We start from the raw sequence: 20,545 nt of genomic DNA, 5'->3' as shown, positions 1-20,545 counted from the left end.
ACTAAGTATTCTCTTTCTACATATTTCTGTGGTTTTTTTATTTATTCAACATAAAATATTCCTTTCATAATAATTTTATCAATGGTGTTATAGATCGTGGGTACTATTGACTCAGAGTTGTTTTAATACGTGATACCATATTTATATTTTATAAATATGGTATCACGTATATTACATATTATTTATATATACGAATAGCTAGACTAATTCATACGTTGCAAGTAAATACTCTGTAGCGTAAATCACGAAAGCATGGTACGGTTTATCTAATCATAGCAAGAAGCATAATTGGTTCGTTTGAATCACGCCACAATGAATGACGAATACAAAACGATTTCGTTAGCGCTTGGACTTTGGTTCCGTCTGGCTACTCGTAGTGGGAGTTATATGGAGGCAAGCACAGGTTACAGAAGTTATCTCATTGAATCTTACGATGTTACGATATAGGTCGATGACATCTGCCAAGTAACAGTCTATTTTTATTTAATTGTTATCTTTAATAGCTTTTTACAGCTCTCACACAAGCAAGGATAGTTTGAGGTCAGAAATCAGATGGGTTTCAGAGTAGGGTGACTAGGGTGGTTTGGACCCTTTAAGACATGTTATTATAGCCTAGACACTTAATAAGTTCGTGATTTATTTATATAAAAATTCGCTCACGACACATTTTCTGTCGCGAAAATAAGCTACCAACTAAAATTTAAATTTTTTAAGCATGTTTGAGTAATTTTTTGAGAAGCCTTAATTTTGATAACAGAGGCAGTCAGCATGAGTAGGTACCTAGTGAGTAGTGGAAGGTAAAAAAGAAGGTAGAAAATTAAAGCATACAATAATTAACTATATTTTACATTCAATTACTGACTAATCTTTAGCATCAGACACTCCTCCATTAGTTATAGCGAAAGTGGCTTCACTTTCCGGTAAGTCGGGAGAATCGTAAATTTTAGCTATCCTGTTTTCACCACGGCCTTTTCTTAGTGAAATTCTTGTAGTGGACGCATGCGCTAGAATATTGCCTCCTATAGGTTTCTTGGGGTCAGCTTGAAAGGTCAGCGTAGCGCCAGGGTCTGCCGTCATTTGATTTGTTATGAATACAGCCACATTGTATTCTTCGGAAATCTACGTCATAAAATACAAGTTAGTTACAAACTAGTTTATGATTAAAATTATAAATGGAGGCCCGGAACCTAATTCAAACACGAAAAAAAACTGAATAAAATGAAGACTTGGTAACATTTATGATTTTTAATATTGTTTTTAAGATCACGCTCGTTAAACATACCGTTCCTGAATGTATGTATGCTGAAGCGGAAATTAAAAGAAAAAACAATAGACAACATACTGGCTACCGGTTCACAGAGACAGATTAATGACATTTTTTTTTGTTTTTTTTTTGTTCATATTTATAAACAACACAATGCATTTCACAGTAGTAGTGACTTCGTGAGTTACAACGCAGTCATAAGTTTCAGTCGGCCTGGAAATCGAATCCAGCACAATTTATAATCAAGCAAACTTGTTTCAAGTTCAAGGTTCAAGATCTTATCGCATTATGTAAAAATATATTATCATAAATTAATTGCAAATTATATAACCTACTATAAATTTGTGTTCTAAATGACGAGATACGGAATAGATGTGTACATATACATCGAAACAGTCGTAACTAGTATCTATTTGTATCTGGAATGTTGATATTAGATATTATGTGTGTACGCAATAGTTACTTATGTATTAAACGCATATAGTAAGAAAACCACGTTTTGCCATGAAAACGATTTATCAATATTTTGTAGTCAAATAACTTGTACAGCGTTATCAAGTAAGTTAACTAATAAAGTGGGAACAAGCCGGATGCAGTTTATCTATTGAGCCCATGTGTCTCGTACGATGATCTTGAACTCAGTATGTACTTTTAAATTTATAAATGCGTAAATACTTAAAATACGACGTAAATAACTACGCTATGTAACTACGTGTGAATATTATAAATCAGACATAAACATGTAATTAGTAGTAAAACCTGTTTTTAATGCTTACCTACATAGGTACTCGACACGAGAAGAATTTAATAGTTATTACATTACAAACAGTTATGCATATAAAAGGTAAATATTTGGTCTCTATTATATTTTCATAAAATAAGGACTTAACATGAAAACATCTAAAAAAAATATCTAATATTTACATATACTTAGGGTTAAAACAGTAGCTAGGTAAGAAGTTGTTTTTTGTCAGCAAGAGCCACTATAATCTAGTATTGACGTTGATCAAAAAGTGGTAACGATTCGGATGGCCTGGGCTTAAGAAAAAGAAGACAGGTATAGGTATGGTCTTTTACGGCTATATACTGTAGGCTACTACCTATCTACAATATCTAAGGTTGTACATACATCTACTTCTGTCTAAATCGTTTCTATCCACCGACCTTCTGCAAGCGTGAGAGCACTTGCGCTAGTTTCTGCTGTCTGTCAGCTAACTCGCCGCGTCCGGAAAAATCCACTCTGAATAACGCCATTATCGAATCTATGATCAGCAGTTTGAACACACCAGCTTCCTCGTGAAATTTTGCAGCCACGAAGTCTAGCAGTTCCGCCTAATTATACATAAACCGAATCAGGATGTTTTTTACAAAACTTGTTTAAAATATCCGAAACAGTTCTTTGTTTGAGAACAAGGAACCAAAAATACACGTATTTAATTATGAGTACAAACCTGATGCTCCGACGTGTATGCTCTGGCATATAGAACGTTATCTAGGACTGCATTCTGATCTAAATTAAATCTGTCTGCAATGGGCCTCAATCTGTCCGGACGACTATTATGCCTATTGTTAAGGAAATATTGAATAGGTTCAATGCGAAGAATCGTACGAGATCCTATTATGAACACCACTTGCTAAATTATTAAATTGACACATCTTGCAAACTGCAGATATGAGGTTCGTTCTCTATACTGAGTATTTTAGTTTCTCTTCAAACTTCAGCATTTGTGATACAATCGGTTATTTTACGTGCGGTTATATGAAAAGTCTTATTAATCTACAGAATGAAATAATGGAATCAAGTTTACTAAACTTAGGTGAAGAAGTTACAATTATTAATACGTAGTAGACATTAGTAGACAATATGTTGATAATTTGATTGATCGAAAAAATATTGATTTATTATACGTAGGTACATTTTACCTAAATATCATTATCGATACATAAATATTAAATATATAATCTAAGTAATCGAAACATGCGTTTTATAATGTTTGTAAGCATTATGACGCAATTAATTTAGACGCATACTAGAAGACGTGTTTATAAGGAAATATTAATGAATGGAGTCATCAATTATTGAATAATGTATTAGCGTTCATTAGTCGGAACGAATGTGTTCCTTCTCAAAAACTAATAAGCAGCATTCCATTTAAATGATAACACGTGTTTAAATTCCTAATCACAACATGTTTCACGTGTTTCTTTGTTTGAAAACTGTGTGTTGTGAAGTTTTATGTAAATTGTTTCCCAAACCCCTTCAGCTGAATTCATGGACTGGTTTAAGATATTTTGATATACTTAGGTACCTTACTACGACTAGCAATGAGTAGAATTCGATTCGGGTTCAGATTTTGAATTATACTTAAGTATTTATGTCCTAAGCTGTGCTTTCAAATCCCTATCGCTATAATAGCTTATTAAATGAATTATTTCACAAGATTTTTACCAAATCGCCTTTTGTAACGCGGAAGAAATAAAGATTATCGTTTGTTAAATGGACAGAACTCAAAAAGATTTTTATTGTCTAGCTGGCTGTAATGCAAGTCTAGAAAGGCAAACGTTTCAGTATGCCCTTCACCAAACAAACATCAAGTTGACGACCTCACGAAGTAATTGAAAGGATCCCCTTTCAACAAATTTACAACTTACTTTACATTTTAAAAAGGGTACAAAGTGTGTTCAGTGTCGAGGAACATGACCTTCCCGCCGTGGTAGCCTGTGGAGTTGGGTATCTGTGTCGTGACACAGAGTGTGTGGGACAGCTGAGTCTTGCCTGTGCGGAACTCGCCAAAGACTTCTGTAATCGCCATTGATTCGATTCCACCGGCCAGAAGTTTACTGAAATACTCTATCATGATTACAAAGTACAATCACTAGAGGATACAAAAGATTGGGGATAGGGAGCTCAAACCTAATGACTCTAACACGTCACTGTGTCAACCTGTTCAACACGATTTCCTTTTACTCAAAATCATGGATCCGCCGTCGTTGACAATGTTCATTAAATGGATTATAATATATCTACCTAGGTATAACGCAGTTCAAAGTTCACTAAGTGGTAGATCTATGGTAAAAACATAGGGCTATGAAACCGTCCGGTTTAATTGTTTGAAATGAGATCATGATGGAGCTGACCTTGCATTTTCCTCTATAAAGAGGCGATGATTGACCATAAGTGTCCATGCGACAGACCCGTGGACGGATACCTTTATAGCGTATGCTGACCTTGTCCTAACGAAATATTTATGTTGGATATTGATTGAAACTAAATTAAATTTATGTCGATTGTGACTGTGTTTATAATTCCGATCTTTGTTTTGCATTTACAGGGCATAATAGCTGTAGGTATATTTTTGGTTGAATCGAAAAACAATATTAATTCGGTAGGTGTCTATAAAATCTATGTCAAAAAGTGCATTTGAGTAACAAAACATGTTGAACATGTAATGTTGCTCCTGATACAAATTTATCGTCATTGAACGAACACAAAATGAGAAGATAGTATTTATAACCACAGTTATCGATTTGAGATAACTTTACAAGGCAGGACAAATTAGGCAGCGTTATCAATTTCTGTATACTGTTCAGATAAAAAAGTTTAATTTTTAATTGCACAGCATTCTGTTCTGCATATTTTTTTTCTGTAACACAATACAAGACAGGGTAGGAAAGTACCTATGCATAGTGTCTATTAGCTTTAAACGTGATCGTCCGTTGGATGTAAAAAGTAGCTAAGAAAAAGAGGTGGATAGATAGGTGTTTCATCTATCATGATAGTGAACATTAATGTTATAAGATGTTCCAGTTCATACAACATAATTCATGCAAATCTCGAATAGGAATATTATAAATGTACTTTTTTTTAAAATGATTAAGTAGGTTGTGTAAAATAGAAAACAAACAAAACATTTGAATTCACCAGATGATCTCATTAGCCACTGCGCCATTTGTGACGTTGCGTTGCACACATATTCCCGTGCGTGCCAGAACTATTTATTTGTGCTTATTATGAGCTCTGTATATTACATGCTACATTATACCCTTGGACTGTTCTGTATTAAATAGACACCTATACTTGGATGTTGTTTTATTTATTTGTGTACTTACCTTTCCAACGCATTCATTTATTATTCGGCAGTAAAAATACTTTAAATTAGTTTGAGGTACTTACTCCAATTCTGTACTTCCGGTACTAATTTTAAAAACTTGCTTTCGACGATCGCTAACTTCTAGTGCGGTCATAAATCCAAGCGTTACAACTTTCTGACAAGCCTCCTTGATCTTCTCAACTTTTGTATCCGAAAAACCTTTGATATTACATAGTTTTTTCTTCGTAGACATTTGAATTCCCTTGATGGTACATATTCCAGCAGCTTTAAGTTTTTTTATATCAGCCACATTAATGCCGTGTTTTTGTAAAATATCTACATCTTGGAAGAAACTTTCTTCTTCTTCGTTTTCTGATACATTATCGTCAAGAACTTGATCAATCATTTTTAAAATACGGAGTGTTTTGTCGCTCACCCAAATGCAAATTTCCCGCGTTTTTTTTCTTTTTAATTTTACAAGCTTTGATAATTACGATACTTCCTTGCCCATCAGGATTACTTGAGCGGTATTTTAAAAACTACTACAAAACATAGCTAAAACCGTTTTAATAACAAAAACCAATTAAACCTGCTTAACAACAGAACTTTACAGAACTAGGTATCTAACAAATTATAAAGTGAATCCACATAAATCTTCAGTAAAAGTAACTAATGTGAACAGCACATCTTTAGTATTTTTTTTATAGGACATCTCTATTTTACAGCGTCACTTTGATTGATTTGTGTTTTAGTCTATGGTTTTTGATGACTTCGCTTCGCTGAGAGAGAATCGTTAGCGGCGCAAATAAAGGATTATTTTTAATATAAATAACAAAATCTTCAAGAACTTTACCGTCTAATCCATCTCAGTAAAGGTAAGGGCGTAAGTTAACCCTACGGAAGTACTGGAAAGTGATTATTTATTATGTTCATATATTTCCTTCAGTATCACAGCCATGTTGAAGTAGTGTTGATTTTACTAAGTTTTCGTCAGTTTATCGTTCAAAAAGTTGAAAAGTTGATCACAAGTATATGTGACAGACCCAAGTTTCGTTTGTGTTGTGATTTTAAAGTTGAAAGTCTTTGCAATATGAAAAGTGTTACAAAGTGCAACTGTTTCTGGCGTCGAGGCGTCATCGTCAAGGTAAGGCTGGATGTGTCTTCAATATACATCACAACGTAGCATTGACCAGTTTTATATAATTTCTCAATTCAAAAACAAAACATTAATCCAGAATTTTAATTATATTTGAGGTTATTATGTTTTAAATTAAATTGATGGCCCACACTTGAGTATCATTTCACAACAGTCGCTACAGGGTCTGGCGAAAGTAGGTAGGCAATGATTAGAATTTAAAATAGTCTGATAGTTAGTTTATTTTATTTTTTATGATAGGCAAGGTGAGTAGACATAAGAATTATGCATGTTTGTAATACTTTTTACAAGTTCAATAGTCTATTCAATTAGTATTTACAATATAAAATGGTTACAGCAATTTTTGAAGACTACTGAGATGTTACTGTTATATTTGAGAGTTTGTGTGCTTATCATAGAGAGATTAAAACTTAAATCAGTGCTTTAAAGGTAACAGAGCTCCAGATATAAAACAGTTTTAAATACACATTTAAATTCATTACAGCCATATAATTTTACAGTTAAAACATATAATAGAGGTAAAAAGGCAATTACAAATTGATTTGAATGTTAAATTATGTAACTGCAATTGTTTATTTATTTAAAAATCAATAACTTAACTCTTACTAGCCTTTTTTGGCAATACATTTTAAATTGAGCTATGCTTTATATATGGAGGATTTTGTTACTTTACTGATTTACATTGATACTCTATATTTATACTTGAAAAATAGGTTTTAAATGATTGTTGACAAAATGTTAATGAAGTCATAATGATGATGGATATTATCATTGCTTTTTTTGAAGGATATGAGAATGTGTGAACTAACATTTTAAGTCTAGTAATTCTAAACATGACTGGTTGAAGCTATTTATTGAAATAAAATAACAAACCGAGTGCTTGTTTGGGTTGGGACCATATATTGTGAAATAGCCAGCCTCATGTGGTACCGCCATTTATTTGCAGAGATGGATTCAGAAGATTCACGTGATCAGTCATCATCAAGTAGTTCAAGTTCAAGCTCCAGAAGTAGAAGGAGCTCATCCTCTGACAGGAGTGATGCATCTAAAAAGAATGTTAAGTCTCCTCCTCGCTCCCCAAGATCACCTAGATCTCAGGGGCCAAGGTCACCTTCACCTGAAAGCCGGTCACCATCACCAAACTCGGCAAAGCCCCCACGATCACCTGATAACTTGAGTGGGGCACATTCAGATATAAATTCTCCAGAAAATTCTATGCCTCCATCACCAGCAGGCCCTAAGTCACCTGAAGGTCCACATTCTCCAAGTGATGTTGGATCCAATGTAGGATCACCAGGGCATGGAGACCAATATTCTTCAGCCCCACCATCAGCAGGAGATGGCCCAAAGACTCCACAAAGCCCAGGAAGTTCAGCTAAATCTCCTCCTGGCTCACCTAATAATAGATCAAGGCCAGCATCTCCTGAGTCTGGAAGAAAGCCTCAGAGAAGGTCTCCCTCCTCCAGTCCCTCCCCAGATAGAAATTCCTATAGATCCTCTCCCAATAGGTCACCTGTAAAGAAAAATGACTGGAGTCCAAAGGAACGAAATGAAAAGTGGAGGAGACATACAAAAGCTGAACAAAAAATGGTACCTGTGCCCAGAGCCCGAAGTAGATCTGATTCAAGTCGGTCTAGCAGAAGTTCTTCATATAACAAAAGGAAGGATACAGCTACAGAAGAAATATCTGATGGTACATGATTAATATTTTTTTCTATTATTAGTATTTTTGCTTTAGACCCAGCTTAGTGCCTGCCAACCTTAGTATCTATTTGTCGGTATTAGCAATTGAAAAACCAAAACATTTTTTAACTCTTTGACACTATCATACATTAGTAATACATTATCTAGGTGAAATGGAGTCAGATCAGGAAGACAGGAAGTCAAGGAGTAAGTCAACAGCCAGTGAAAAGCCAGAAGGGAAAGATCTAAATATTAGTCATGAAGATCTTTCTGATGTATCAGACTTGGACTCTATGGGACCTGAAGATGCAGATAAATCTTCCAAGGTTTGTTAGATACCTTTACCCAATACTTAGAACCTGATCTACAAGCATGTTCCCATTTTTTATTTACATCTATTTCTACTCTCCTCATTTTTTGTTAAAACTTTTTCTCAATTATGTTGTTGTAGCCTAAATCTCCTCCGGCGTCACCCGAAAGTAAGACAGAAGCAAAAGTTAATGGTGCGAGTTCGCAATCTTCACCACGATCAGACCATGGAAAGAATGACACCCCAAAACTAGAAAAAGTAATTCCTGTTTTGTTTTTCGCCCTACTTTAACATTTTTTTCCTTGCATGTTCCTTTCTTTTTCATGTTTTACCTCTGTTGTAATGATGTACATAATATTATTATAGAGTTTAATATATGTGAATGACTGCCTCCGTGGCGCAGTGGTTTAGGTCGCCACGCCGATACCACGGCAACGGGAGGTCGTGGGTTCGATTCCCACACGGGACAATTAATTGTGCGATCCACAAATAATTGTTTCGGGTCTGGTTGTGCTTTGTGTCCGTTGTTTGTATGTTTGTAAAAGTCCCCGCGACACAAGAGCAATTCTTAGTGCGGGAGTTGTCTTTTTTTAAAAACATTAAAAAAACATGTTACAACTTACATTTGATTTGTGTTAAACTATCAGGTGCCTCAAGAAAAGACAAGTAATACAGAAGATGCAGAGGAACAGTTAGATTTTGAAGCAGAAGAAGGAGAATGTATAGAACCTAAACCTGTAGAACAATCAAATGGAGATACAGATGACAAAGGTGTTGAGAAAGGTAAACAGTTCTTACTGAATACACAAACCAACTATGAAATATGCATTGAAGTGACACTTCAATTTTGTTAAGGCTCAAACTACATAGATAGGCTACAAGGTTAAAAAATTAAAGTTGATTAATTACCGTAAATTTGAGAGAAACTTTAAGTACTAAAATATTGCCTCATATGAGCTTGTATCCAAACTAATAAAAGAATATTTAGTGCATCTAATATTATGAGCAAAGTAGTGTAGTATTTTTATTTTAATATTTGGTAATTAACTACTTAAAAAAATGTGTTCTAGAGCTCGTTTTATATTCAATTCTCTTTAATATTGAAGCAATTAATTCACGTAGCTTTCAAGTGAATTATTGAACATATAAATATTAGATGGTTTTAATCAGAAAGTGTCGTAGTTAAGTGGTTCGTGGTATGGGATAGTGGCGTCGGAAATAACTTGGCGATCGATCGCGAGGTGTAAACCGTTGCTTAGAAAGCATCAACTATGTGTTGAACGAACATTAAATATATTCTTTTTCATATGTATTGCTTTTTGGATTTCATGTAGTTGGATTTTCGTTTGCGGTTTACGTATTGGAAATATATATTTTTCGTCAAAATGTGTGGTAGTGAATCATCGGTCAGTCAGCAAGTTGTCGGTCGCTTCAATTATAGGATAACGCGAAGGGGCAACAGATTTTTAATCATTCGTCAAGTCGCTCAAGTTGGTGAGGGTTTTCATTGATAGGAATATTTTTAGAATATTACCTCCATAGAATGAAATTTTGAATGTAAACTTTGTATAATTTTTCTGGTTATTAAATCAAATTATTATAGCTTAGTTATACTCTGCTTGGATAGGTAAAACAGTACTTAACAATAAGATGTTACCCCATAAAATCAGCAATAATACTAAAACCTACAATAACACTTTTATTTGAATTACCTAAGTATTAACTATTCCTAAATTTTGCTTCACAATAATCAATAGTGGTTAAACTTTTCTGACCATCGCATTAGTTGCAATGTAGTCTTGACCGAAAATTTGACCATACATGACCTCCATTACAAGGTATTTTTGTTAAACAGAGGACGTGAAAGCTGGTCGGAGATCGCGCGGATCTTCGCTGGAGGAGGGCGAGGTTTCCGACGAGGCAGAGCGAAGGCCCGAGGAGAGTGAGCCTAGACCTGTGTGCAGGTTTTTCTCCCGCGGCGCTTGTACTTGGGGCGTTAGTTGCAGGTATGTCGAGAATATCTAAATCATATTTCAAAGAGCCTTTTTCAACGTCATACATACCTATGGACTCCAACTAAGAATAATACTATGAAGATATGAATAAATTTGATGCAAATTTTCTAATGAAATAAATAAGTTTCTTGATACTTTGGCAGTAATAGTAAGCAAATTATTGTTATTAATGCACAATCGAGTTAAACCTGGAGTCATTTAAGTAATAGTCTTGTAATGTACTGTTGAGAATACCTAATTTTCAAATGGTTTTTGTTTAGGTTCTTGCACCCCGGCGTGACCGACAAAGGCAATTACAACATGTTTGACGTAGTACGCGGCGTGCCCGCCAGCGGCTCGTACCCGACTGCGCCTGCGAGAGATGCTGCGCCTCCCGAGTCCGCCTGGGAGCGCGGTCTGCGCACTGCTAAAGAGGTGAGCAGACTATTTAAAAATATGCAATTGTCTTGAATTGATACAACGACATGAGTATGTTCTGATAGTTATTTAAAAACTTGTTTTATGCATTGAGAAAGTTGTGTTCTGGCTGTATACCAGTGGTGTCGCATTTATCAGATTAGATTTTCAATGAACAATAAATTATACTTGACTATACTTTGTGTGGCAAAGCAACACAATTGGCTATAAATTATGCCAATAATTTGTATTTAAAGTTACAGGCTTTTGAGAATTTCTCTTTAATCATTCTGTTTCATTCTAGATGGTGAGGATAGCGAACAAACGCAAGGAGCAAGATATGGACTTTGAAGAGAAGAAATTGCATTTATCAGTGGGTGGAGTGGTGCACGATCCCGACGCGGAGCTGGCGTACGCAGCCGCGGCCGTCGGCGCCTCGCCGCCCAGACATCATGAAATACCGCCTGCTCATTACAGAGATCCGGAAGCTTTCAGGTATTGTTTTATAACAATATGCTACCTTTCTAATAAAAACCAATTTCCTCCCAATAGATACCCATTGAGAGATAAATCTTACAATTTAGTTTAGCAGTAAGTTAAACTAATTATATTGTTATAATACACCTTTTATTGGCTCTCCCTTTTATTCCGGGAAGAGATCCTTACCTGGAAACGGGATAGTAGAACCAAAGACCTAATAGAAATATGATCAGAACTGAACTCATTTATTAACTGATCTAGAGACATACATAAACGAAAAAATCGGTTTATAATTAAAATAAAGTTTGTTATTCACATGCTAACCATTCTTAATTGCGTTTTTACAGACCGTACGGGCCTATGTATCGCGGTCGTTTCCCGCGGCCGGCTGTAGACGAGCGGGAACGCTACTATGATCGCGAGCACATGTACGATAGAGAGCGCGCCTACGAACGTGTGCAGCATTACGACGAACGTGCACCCGTGCCCGAAGAAGGACCTTACCATAAGGTACAATCTGAGAGATCTACATGTCAAGTGAACTAAATAATTTCATAAAAAAGTGCTGAGTGTTTATACTGTAGAACAAGACTCGAGACTGAGCGCTAACATATTGTTGTGCAGCGCCGCGTCCGCTCGTCACGCGAAGTGATCGTGCAGCGTGCGGAGGTGGAGCGGCGGGAAGGGCGTGAGGGACGAGAGGGGCGCGAGGCGCGGGAGGGCCGCTCGGCGCCGCGGGACGTGCGGCGCGAGGGTCGGGAGGGCCGCGAGGGGCGCGAGGGCCGCGGCGACGACTGGGCCGACCCCTGGATGCGCGCCGAGCCCGCCGCGCGCCGCCGCAAGCCGCCCTCCTCCGACGACTCCTACTCCTCCTCCAGGTACGGCGCCCGGCCATCAGCCCTAGGTGCGCATAAACGATTACACCTATCGGTTAAATTCTCTAAAAAATTAAGCTCACTAGTTAGCCGCGTGTCACGATGCCGTGGTCTCGAATCGGTTTCGTCACTCGAGAATCGTTTATGTGCGCACCTAGTTTCGATCATTACCAGTATGTAGCCTTGAATTTACTTTTGAAAAATTACAGCTCACTCGAAAGCCGACAGTCTAGATATATTATGCTGTGACGGCAACTATCCGAGCATCATCGTTTTATTGGATGAGTGTCTGAATGAGAGTGTTGATGATAAATTTGAGGATGGGTGACCGTATTTATACTTTATTTTGTGTAGGAGTATTCGATTGAAGCGTGACAGAGAAGGTATAAAAGTCGATGTATGAATAAATGTCTTTTCAAATTATTAATTTGATGTTTTGTACCCTGCTTCGTCCCTCTCCCGCGGGCGATGGGTTTCGCTTTCATAACTCGTCTAATGTTGTGGTTCTTGCGGTGTTCTCCTCATTCATGGTTCTCATTCACTTCGACATTACCGATTAATTGCATGTTCTATCTGTATCACTTCAATCACTGGGACTCACTACCGGTCGTCACGGTGTGCGTGTACGCCTGTAACGATTGTAACATTTTTGACATTCGTAACATCGTAACAAACGTGTGCATGCGTACGCGTGTGTGTGTGCATCGACCGCTCCCCTCCCCTCGCCCCCTTCGTCCCGCTGACCCCGCAGCTCTTCAAATTCCAGTTCCCGAAGTTCGCGATCGCCGAGCGCGCGACGTAAGCGAAGGGCGTCCTCGTCGTCGAGACAAAGGTGAGACACCGGTTTCGGTTTTAAATCGGTACGAACTACGAACCGCTTATTCTTCTCCGAACGGTGAATAATGGGTAACACTCGTAACAGATCTATCGGCCCCGTTCTAAGTAGGCGGGAAACGCAAGTTTTTTATTTTATCTTTTTTTTTCTTTAATTTCGCGAGACAATAATTCCTAGGGGATCGTCATCGGGATCGATCTATATAGAAGATACCGTAAATGTCAAATCGGTGGGTGCAGCTAACGGATCATTGTGCGTGCGGCAGGTTGTCTCCGTCGGTGATCGTGCGCGAGCGGCGCCTGGCCACGGCGCGCGCCACGGCCATGAACCCGCCCGCGCCGCGCCGCCGCGCGCCGTCGCCCGGCGCCGCGCGCCAGCTGGCCGCCAACCCGCCGCCGCCCGCCACGCACCGACACAAGGTACTGCTCTCCGACCGAAAGCCACTCTCCACATTCATTTCTACATCTTCGCTTTATTTTATTATTTATCCTCTTGATTCGCTTCCAGGACGAGTTAGATCCGTACGGACGTACGAAGGCGTCCAGTCGCAACAGGGACAGGAAGAAGTACTCGAGATCTTCGTCGTCCGGCTCAGGTGATATTTTATTTTCTATAATCATGTATATGACATGACATGATCGTCGATCGTTCGTTCGGTTATGAGCGACTAAGTTTTAGCAATGAATATGATATATCTTCATATTTGCTCTATAGAATCATCATCATCGTCCAGCGAATCGGAGAGCGAGTCTCACTCGTCGTCGTCTTCAGGCAGTTCCGGGGCGAGACGCGCCAGGCACGCGAGACTACTCAATGCAGCCGCTAGACCCAGGTCAGTAACAAAACATAAAATTACTCGTTTGTACTGAACTATCATTTTATAGCTCTCAAATCAGTTATAGAAAATTAATTATTGTATACAATGAGGAATTAAAGTTTCCTTTAAATGTTTATGTCAGGTTAATTAAATTAAGTCTTATATACTGGCTGCGAGGCTAGTAGTATTCCATGATAGATTATATAAATATCGTAAAATTCTGTGTACTAATGATGGTTCTTTGGAAACAGGTTAAACGCTAAATCGAATGCAGGCCTCGCTGCGGCTGTGACCACAATTACCAGCAAGAAGGAAGTTCCCAGTGATAAAGGTAACAAACACTTACAAATCACATTTCCTACTTGACAAAAAAATATTATGTTTCTATTTTAATACTTGGGTTAAAAACTAATAAAATAAAATATTTATCCCAGAATCAGGCGGAAAGAAACGTCCTGGGTCTCCACTTAATGCTGCGCCGGCTAAGAAATCAGTTTCAAGAAGAGAGGAGTTGTTGAAGCAATTGAAAGCTGTAGAAGACGCGATAGCGCGAAAGCGTTCCAAAATCTAGTGCTTATTGAGTGCGACGATGCATTCAGCTCGTGATAGAGGCCAGTTCGGTTACAAACCGATTGTTCACTTCTGTCTGGTGTACGTTGTAGAAGCGTAAATTTGTACACACCTGTATACGTGGGCCTATCCTGCAAAATTCTCAATATAAGCATGCTAGAAAAATGTATAGTAGTAATACGCGGACAGAAATGAACTCGTACAAATTTAAGCATTTACATTTTGTAATGTAACGATGTGTTTATATTTAAATATCAAAGAGTAAGTAATTCTGAACGGTGTTTGTATGTTATCATCAGAATTTAATTTCGTAATCATTTTTAACTCTCATGTAGGCGAGGCCGCCGCTGTATGCTTGTGTCAGTATTAACGTGTGCGACGTTATTTAGTCTCCCCGCCATCGTCTAATAAATATTCGATATTGATGACACAGTACTCGAACATCAAAATTTTAAAAATTTACAACCATATTAGCATGTTCATTGATGCCTCATGGTTGTAACCACTAATTTATTTTTAGTCAATTTCATGATGTCTTGCGGATGTGTGATATTTATAGTTTTAATTTAATGTTATACTTAATAAGCTGTTTGGCAAGGCAAAAACAATATATCATGGCGTGACGACGGTGCCGCAGCTGCGGTGTCATCTACGTACGCCCTCATACTGACGGAACAAGCGGGTTATCAATTATACTATTGACAAGTGCTGATATATAGTGAATTTATTTTTGCTATTCATCACAAATTAAAGGCGAAACCTAGTTTATTAGGTTTTATGGTGATTAGAATAAATATGTTTTAATGAGTAAAAATAAATGCATAATTTTCTAGAAAGACTGTTTTATTTATTGTTGATAATCACGATATTTGCAAGATAGTATTTCTTTGAGGTCGTATTTCTTACAAGCACTTGATTAAAATTACGAGATAACAACATGTTAATCGCGTTGTATGCTATGTATCCTACACCACAACTGCGCGCTTCGGTAAAGCTGAAAGCGCCTTGCGCAATATATCCCATTACTTGTCTCGAAGGGACATTGCGAACTGTGTCTATTGTTGAGGGCAACCACAGTTCTCTCATACTTTTTACGTATTCAGATGGTTCGTTTTTATGAACCTTTTGTGACTTTCTTGGAACCAACTGAAATAAAGAAATGTATCTGATTAATACTAATGTAACAATTTTGTATACAAGTCTATAATTATAAACAAATCAATACGACATACTTTCGATTTCATTTTCAGTTTCATTCTATTCCTTTTTAATTTTTTCGCTAATTTCACATGGTCCAAACGTTTCTGTTTCCTTATTTTCTCATTTGAATCTTCATGGTGAGGCTCAAACAATGATTTTATTGTGTTAATATCATGTGATTCAGGTAAGCAAATAACTGCATGATGTTTCAGACAACCTCTGCCCACTAATTTTAAATATACTGGAACTAGGCAAGATGATGAATTAGCCATGTTTGGTAATATTCTTTTAGTCATGATTCTTTCCTGCAAACACAAAAAAATGTTCATACTATATTATGATAGTTTTAAACCTCACAATTTTCCACAAAGTTATAAACAAACCTGTATATTACTTAAAAGTGTTCTATCTCTCAAAACGAAGAAATCATTCACTTTGTCTTCACTCCAGTCATTGAGCAATGTCTGCCAGGGGCATCTAAATGGAGTACTGATTGCCAGCTTTATATAGTTGACTCTTTTGCTTGGTGGTAGTCTGAAATACCTGTCTCTGAGTTCAGATTCAATTCTCTTTTCATGTTCATTGCCTGCATTAGAATCAGGGGGTAAGAAACATTCTCCCATTTCAAAAGACAAACTTTCTGTTTCCCTTAGTGCACCTGACCTGGCTCCAAACATTATGAATGTTAGCCAAAATGGAAGAGCATACCCTGAAGGCATTATTATATCCCATCCACTGCCATAACCTGAAAAATAATAATTCAAATTAGTTGATTTCATTACTTTCTGTACTCTACATATAGGCAGCACCTACTTTTGATAAAAGCAGATGCTCAATTATCTTGTGCTTGCAAATCATAATAAATAGTTCAAAAGGTTAACAATTACCAAGTTTCTTTAACTCTGGATTTTGTGAACCAGGCCTCTGTATTAAAACAACAGGTACACTTTGTAAGAATGGATCATCCTCATTAATTTCACCAGGGACCAGTTGTCCATCAGTCACATGTTCTATGAACTGGCCAGTAGTCTTCTTTTCCTTTTTTATTGTTTCATGTATCTTTACATCCCATAGAGGAGAGGTTGAGAGGAATTCTGGCACCTTAACTAGAGATTCACATTGAACCTCAGGGTAAGCATCTTGCTTAGCTTTGGTACGGTTTCGAGGTCTTCTCAAGCGTGGATCTATTACTACTAAACCAATAACCATGTTGGATGGCAACTGAGAAGGTGAATTAAGTGTGCTTATTGTCTGCCAGTACTTTGCCTTCTCTCCCAGGTCCTGAGGAGTGTGGAGTGACATCCACTTATGGTTGGATGCATCATTTTCAGTGATGCATTTTAAACTTTGAACTAAAATGGCATGACTATTTGGCCCAGTCAGACAGAACCTATTGAAAGCTCCTGGCATGACTTTAACTTGTATGCCATCATAGCTATTGACTTTTTTTCTTTTCTTTGCTGACTGATAATCATCATCACTCACACTTCCACTTTTAAGATCACATAAAAGTGATTCAACCTGTTTTGTTTGTGAAGGATGGACAAATAACCATAAAGTTTTGGATGTGCCATCACTGGGAACCCATATAAATTGAACTTGAGCAATGTATCCAAAGGGAAATGTGTTTATTCCATAGAGATGGACAGTACCTTGTCTTGTACCATTTATGTACGCCTTAGCACATACTCCTAGACCACATGAACTGTTTGTAATATTAGAAAACATGTCTCTGATGAGTTCTACTGCTCCTATTATTTGTATTGGTGTGTGGTAAGAAATATCTTGTAAAAGGCAATGAGCAGAGCTGCCTCTATAGCAGGCTCTGAATGCTTTATCACAGGGAGCATACGGTAGGCGATATCCCCAGCGTTCAGTCATATGGAACCTCTTTGCATGCCATATGTGAGTTTCCAACCAAACATTTCGCTTTTGACGTCGAGTGTATTCTTCCAACAGATTTGCTGGACGACGCCTATATTTTCTTGATGGCCGCTTCTGTTTCGGAGGTAAACCACTTTTTTTTAATTGCTCTAAATGCGCTAATCGTAAGTTTCGGGGTAGTCTTTTACAGTTGTGACTCATTACACGCCGTCGCATATGCACAGGTAGAGATTGAAATACAAGTTTAGTTTTACTAGGCCTGAGTATGCTTTCAGTCATTGCTGCTATTTCTACACTCCTCGAGGCAGCAAATTTTAAACTATTTGCTGAAAAAGGCAGGTGCTCTGATCCACCTAAAGTGGCATCAAACTCCGTATCTCCCATCGTTTCTTGTGTTATTAAGTTGTTCAACGTGTTAACTAAACTTATTATTTTATATTACTAGGTAAGAAGTAATTCAAATATCCTAAAACTTGAAGGTTTGTTAAAATATATAGAAAACACAACATTGCGGTTAGGAAAATAACCTCTTTCTTCTATTATGACTTATGACATTGACATAAGAGAGTTGTCATATTTGACATTAGACACAGATTTTGTTTATGGCTCATTGTTTTTATCGTTTCAATACAAGTCTTTTGAGCCTATAAAGCCGTGTTCATACTGCAATAATTTATGACGGTAACCGCGTGTGGTGGTGACACTGCCAGGCTTCCACTGCAGCTATTTCACATTTTAAATAGACCTGAAGCTTTGACTAAGTATAGCGTGTTTTGCTTTTTGCAAGAGGTAACGTAATGCACTTTGCACTGAATATGCGATTTACGTTGGTAATTTCTATGCAGATTTTAAAGGCAGAATAGCGGTATGGGCACCTTCCAGTTATATTAGGGATATTTATGTACTAAAATCAATTTCATACTCATACTCAGATGAAATAAGAAAGATTCTCAATTGAAATCTAGTTTAAATTCTGAGTTGTACCTAATATCAATAATTTATTTTATTTTTCTATGTTCGGTCTAAGTGAAACTTAGTCATCATTGAAAACATCATTCAATTATAAATTTTTCGTTGTTAATCAATTATTTAAAATGTTTACAGATCTTTTGATTAATAGTAGGAACAATCTTTGTTGCACCTATACCAAAACTTTTTTAATCGTCCTACTTACAATATCGACTTATGAACTGAAAAGTGGAGTTCGTAGGTACAAAGAGCACTCGAAATACTTTGATTGAATTAAATTGCCCAATTTAGACACCCTTTATATTCGAACCTAAAAACAAAATTAAATAAATGAAATAACATGACGTTTTGTTTACTAACAATTTGTCATAGAACGCGCAGTATTAAGCGCGCAATAGTTTAAGCCAAATGCGCATTAAATTTCATGTGCGTAGAACACAATAAATTTTGCTTCGTGCTACCGGTTCAGCCTCCTTGTAAACAAAGAGTTATTAGATAAAGCGACACGCTACGCTAGTAATCGAATTGCTGAAACATTGGACCAATGATGAAGAAGACATCCTCATAAAGCTAAACCACCAGGAACTGTGGCCTAAAAGGTTCAGATGTACTTCCATTTATCACCGATTTCCGATTTAGGTAAAACCTAACTTCTAAATCAGGGCTTTGAAGCGTAGCTAAATACATTTCCAATAAGTATTTATAGTGTATTTAATTCATAAATAGGTAAGTATTTATGTTTAGCCTGTTAGTGTTTCAATATCTACAGTACAAAGGCATCCTTTATTTTTCCATACTCGACAGTATTGTGTAACCCACAAAAATCTTAAAATGCTTTTAATCATTCAATAATAGATACCTATATTATTTTACATATTTATTTCGCGTATTTAGCATCGGGGTCGTGTGGTCGCAAATGCGATTGAAATACTATTTATTTTTATTTGATGTAACCATGCATTATAATACTTATTTAGATAGTTTTTTATCCATTTTGAAGTAGGTACTCCGTGATTTAAATAAACTTGTCACTAACCTACCTTATACGTTCTTCTGGGTCCATAATTCTGATACGTATATTAAATAGAAACCTACCCTCTCTCGATAGATCTTTCTACTAACAATAACCGTAGTAAGTACTTAAAGTGAATTTTAACAGTTTTGAAACAGAATGTGAGCAAGAAAAGTTTTATAAACAGGGGAATCTGGCCGTCCTACCCGTAGCTACGCTCATTCGAAACTTGCCACTAAATACAGAGCAAGTAAGTAGAACTATAAAGAACTTGACCCCTATAATATTCTGTTGGATAACGAATAACTGTCGGGTTTTCAATAATAGTGGCCTATTCTTAACACGCATTTGTTGCCGCGCATTTCTTGACTCTCCGGAATCCTATCAGCTGTGTCAAGCAAACAAAAACGAAAAGATGCCGTGAAAAAAATATACCACGCGATGAGACGCAGTTGTATACTATAGTCAATTGAAAATCTCATAGCCTGGAGTTTGTCATTAAGCTAAGCATCTATCGATATTTGAAAATTTATCGTACCTACTTATTTAAAAGAAAATTCGAATGTTCTTGTATAAAAAAGATAGCGATATTCTAAGCTTATAAACACTCCTATTTCAGATAGCATTCCTATCAAGCAATGAAATTCTAGCTAGATATCTGCAGTTAGGTGCCTACTAAGTACCTAATCAGTTTATCGGAAATCATATCTCTATCTTCTGTCCTATATACTGCCTATATTTACCTAAAGTTTTGTACATACGTAAATCTGAGTGATTCAAAATTTGGTGTTTTATTTAGCTACAAATACTAGTGAACGCGTGCTTGTAGCTCATACTTTTAGTATTTTTTTTCCTTTAAGGAACATTTTTTAAATTGACTTTTAAGTCTTCCCCTCTCATTGGGTGTTAGGCAACTATACAAGTACTTACTTTGTGAAGCATTCGAAAGAGAAAATCTGTAAATAATCCAGCCAAATAACGTTGTAAC

At 36.9% G+C, this 20,545-nt stretch overlaps 3 protein-coding genes across 7 annotated transcripts; 1 reads left to right on the top strand and 2 right to left on the bottom strand.

The window, feature by feature from the left end:
* Nucleotides 1-521: 521 nt before the first annotated feature.
* Nucleotides 522-5,764, bottom strand: LOC142978439 (meiotic recombination protein DMC1/LIM15 homolog). The gene is made up of 5 exons (XM_076122900.1): nucleotides 5,439-5,764; nucleotides 3,938-4,105; nucleotides 2,716-2,818; nucleotides 2,429-2,596; nucleotides 522-1,119 (listed from the first exon to the last, which is right to left on the bottom strand). Exons 1-5 carry the CDS (start codon nucleotides 5,759-5,761, stop codon nucleotides 862-864), a joined length of 1,020 nt encoding a protein of 339 aa, XP_075979015.1. The 5' UTR covers nucleotides 5,762-5,764; the 3' UTR covers nucleotides 522-861.
* A 340-nt stretch (nucleotides 5,765-6,104) lies between these two features.
* On the top strand, nucleotides 6,105-15,328 carry LOC142978607 (uncharacterized). Of its 5 annotated transcripts, none has more exons than XM_076123116.1 (16): nucleotides 6,105-6,230; nucleotides 7,458-8,204; nucleotides 8,363-8,520; nucleotides 8,646-8,762; nucleotides 9,152-9,287; nucleotides 10,360-10,510; nucleotides 10,780-10,933; nucleotides 11,220-11,410; nucleotides 11,743-11,905; nucleotides 12,020-12,273; nucleotides 13,037-13,102; nucleotides 13,371-13,524; nucleotides 13,613-13,700; nucleotides 13,820-13,937; nucleotides 14,174-14,253; nucleotides 14,357-15,328. In XM_076123116.1, the coding sequence occupies exons 2-16, from the start codon at nucleotides 7,460-7,462 to the stop codon at nucleotides 14,491-14,493; spliced, it is 2,712 nt and encodes a 903-aa protein (XP_075979231.1). In that variant the 5' UTR covers nucleotides 6,105-6,230; nucleotides 7,458-7,459; the 3' UTR covers nucleotides 14,494-15,328. The 5 variants fall into 5 exon arrangements, with proteins under 5 accessions (XP_075979231.1, XP_075979229.1, XP_075979233.1 ...); XM_076123114.1 differs by having other exon boundaries at nucleotides 13,022-13,102; XM_076123115.1 differs by having other exon boundaries at nucleotides 6,115-6,499; nucleotides 13,022-13,102.
* Nucleotides 15,318-18,116, bottom strand: Pop1 (POP1 ribonuclease P/MRP subunit). The gene is made up of 4 exons (XM_076123119.1): nucleotides 16,580-18,116; nucleotides 16,076-16,437; nucleotides 15,725-15,997; nucleotides 15,318-15,638 (listed from the first exon to the last, which is right to left on the bottom strand). Exons 1-4 carry the CDS (start codon nucleotides 17,958-17,960, stop codon nucleotides 15,336-15,338), a joined length of 2,319 nt encoding a protein of 772 aa, XP_075979234.1. The 5' UTR covers nucleotides 17,961-18,116; the 3' UTR covers nucleotides 15,318-15,335.
* Nucleotides 18,117-20,545: the final 2,429 nt, after the last annotated feature.

The sequence above is a fragment of the Anticarsia gemmatalis genome, chromosome 14 (assembly GCF_050436995.1).
Source record: "Anticarsia gemmatalis isolate Benzon Research Colony breed Stoneville strain chromosome 14, ilAntGemm2 primary, whole genome shotgun sequence".
Taxonomy (NCBI): domain Eukaryota; kingdom Metazoa; phylum Arthropoda; class Insecta; order Lepidoptera; family Erebidae; genus Anticarsia; species Anticarsia gemmatalis.
Note: the sequence above shows the minus strand (reverse complement) of the source record. Positions and strands in the feature narration are given on the sequence as shown.

Bases quoted from the DNA above. Each gene is read 5' to 3' on its own strand.
- LOC142978439 (XM_076122900.1), bottom strand. From the start codon at position 5,761: ATGATTGATCAAGTTCTTGACGATAATGTATCAGAAAACGAAGAAGAA. The intron at 2,819-3,937 runs GTACCCTTTTTA...TAGGCATAATAG, and splicing joins CTCGACACTGAACACACTTT to TCGTCCGGACAGATTGAGGC. The intron at 1,120-2,428 runs GTCGGTGGATAG...TTTATGACGTAG, and splicing joins TGCTCTCACGCTTGCAGAAG to ATTTCCGAAGAATACAATGT.
- Pop1 (XM_076123119.1), bottom strand. From the start codon at position 17,960: ATGGGAGATACGGAGTTTGATGCCACTTTAGGTGGATCAGAGCACCTG. The intron at 16,438-16,579 runs GTAATTGTTAAC...ATTATTTTTCAG, and splicing joins TCCAGAGTTAAAGAAACTTG to GTTATGGCAGTGGATGGGAT. The intron at 15,998-16,075 runs GTTTGTTTATAA...TTGTGTTTGCAG, and splicing joins CACTTTTAAGTAATATACAG to GAAAGAATCATGACTAAAAG.
- LOC142978607 (XM_076123114.1), top strand. From the start codon at position 7,460: ATGGATTCAGAAGATTCACGTGATCAGTCATCATCAAGTAGTTCAAGT. The intron at 8,205-8,362 runs GTACATGATTAA...TACATTATCTAG, and splicing joins TACAGAAGAAATATCTGATG to GTGAAATGGAGTCAGATCAG. The intron at 12,274-13,021 runs GTACGGCGCCCG...CTGACCCCGCAG, and splicing joins GACTCCTACTCCTCCTCCAG to CTCTTCAAATTCCAGTTCCC.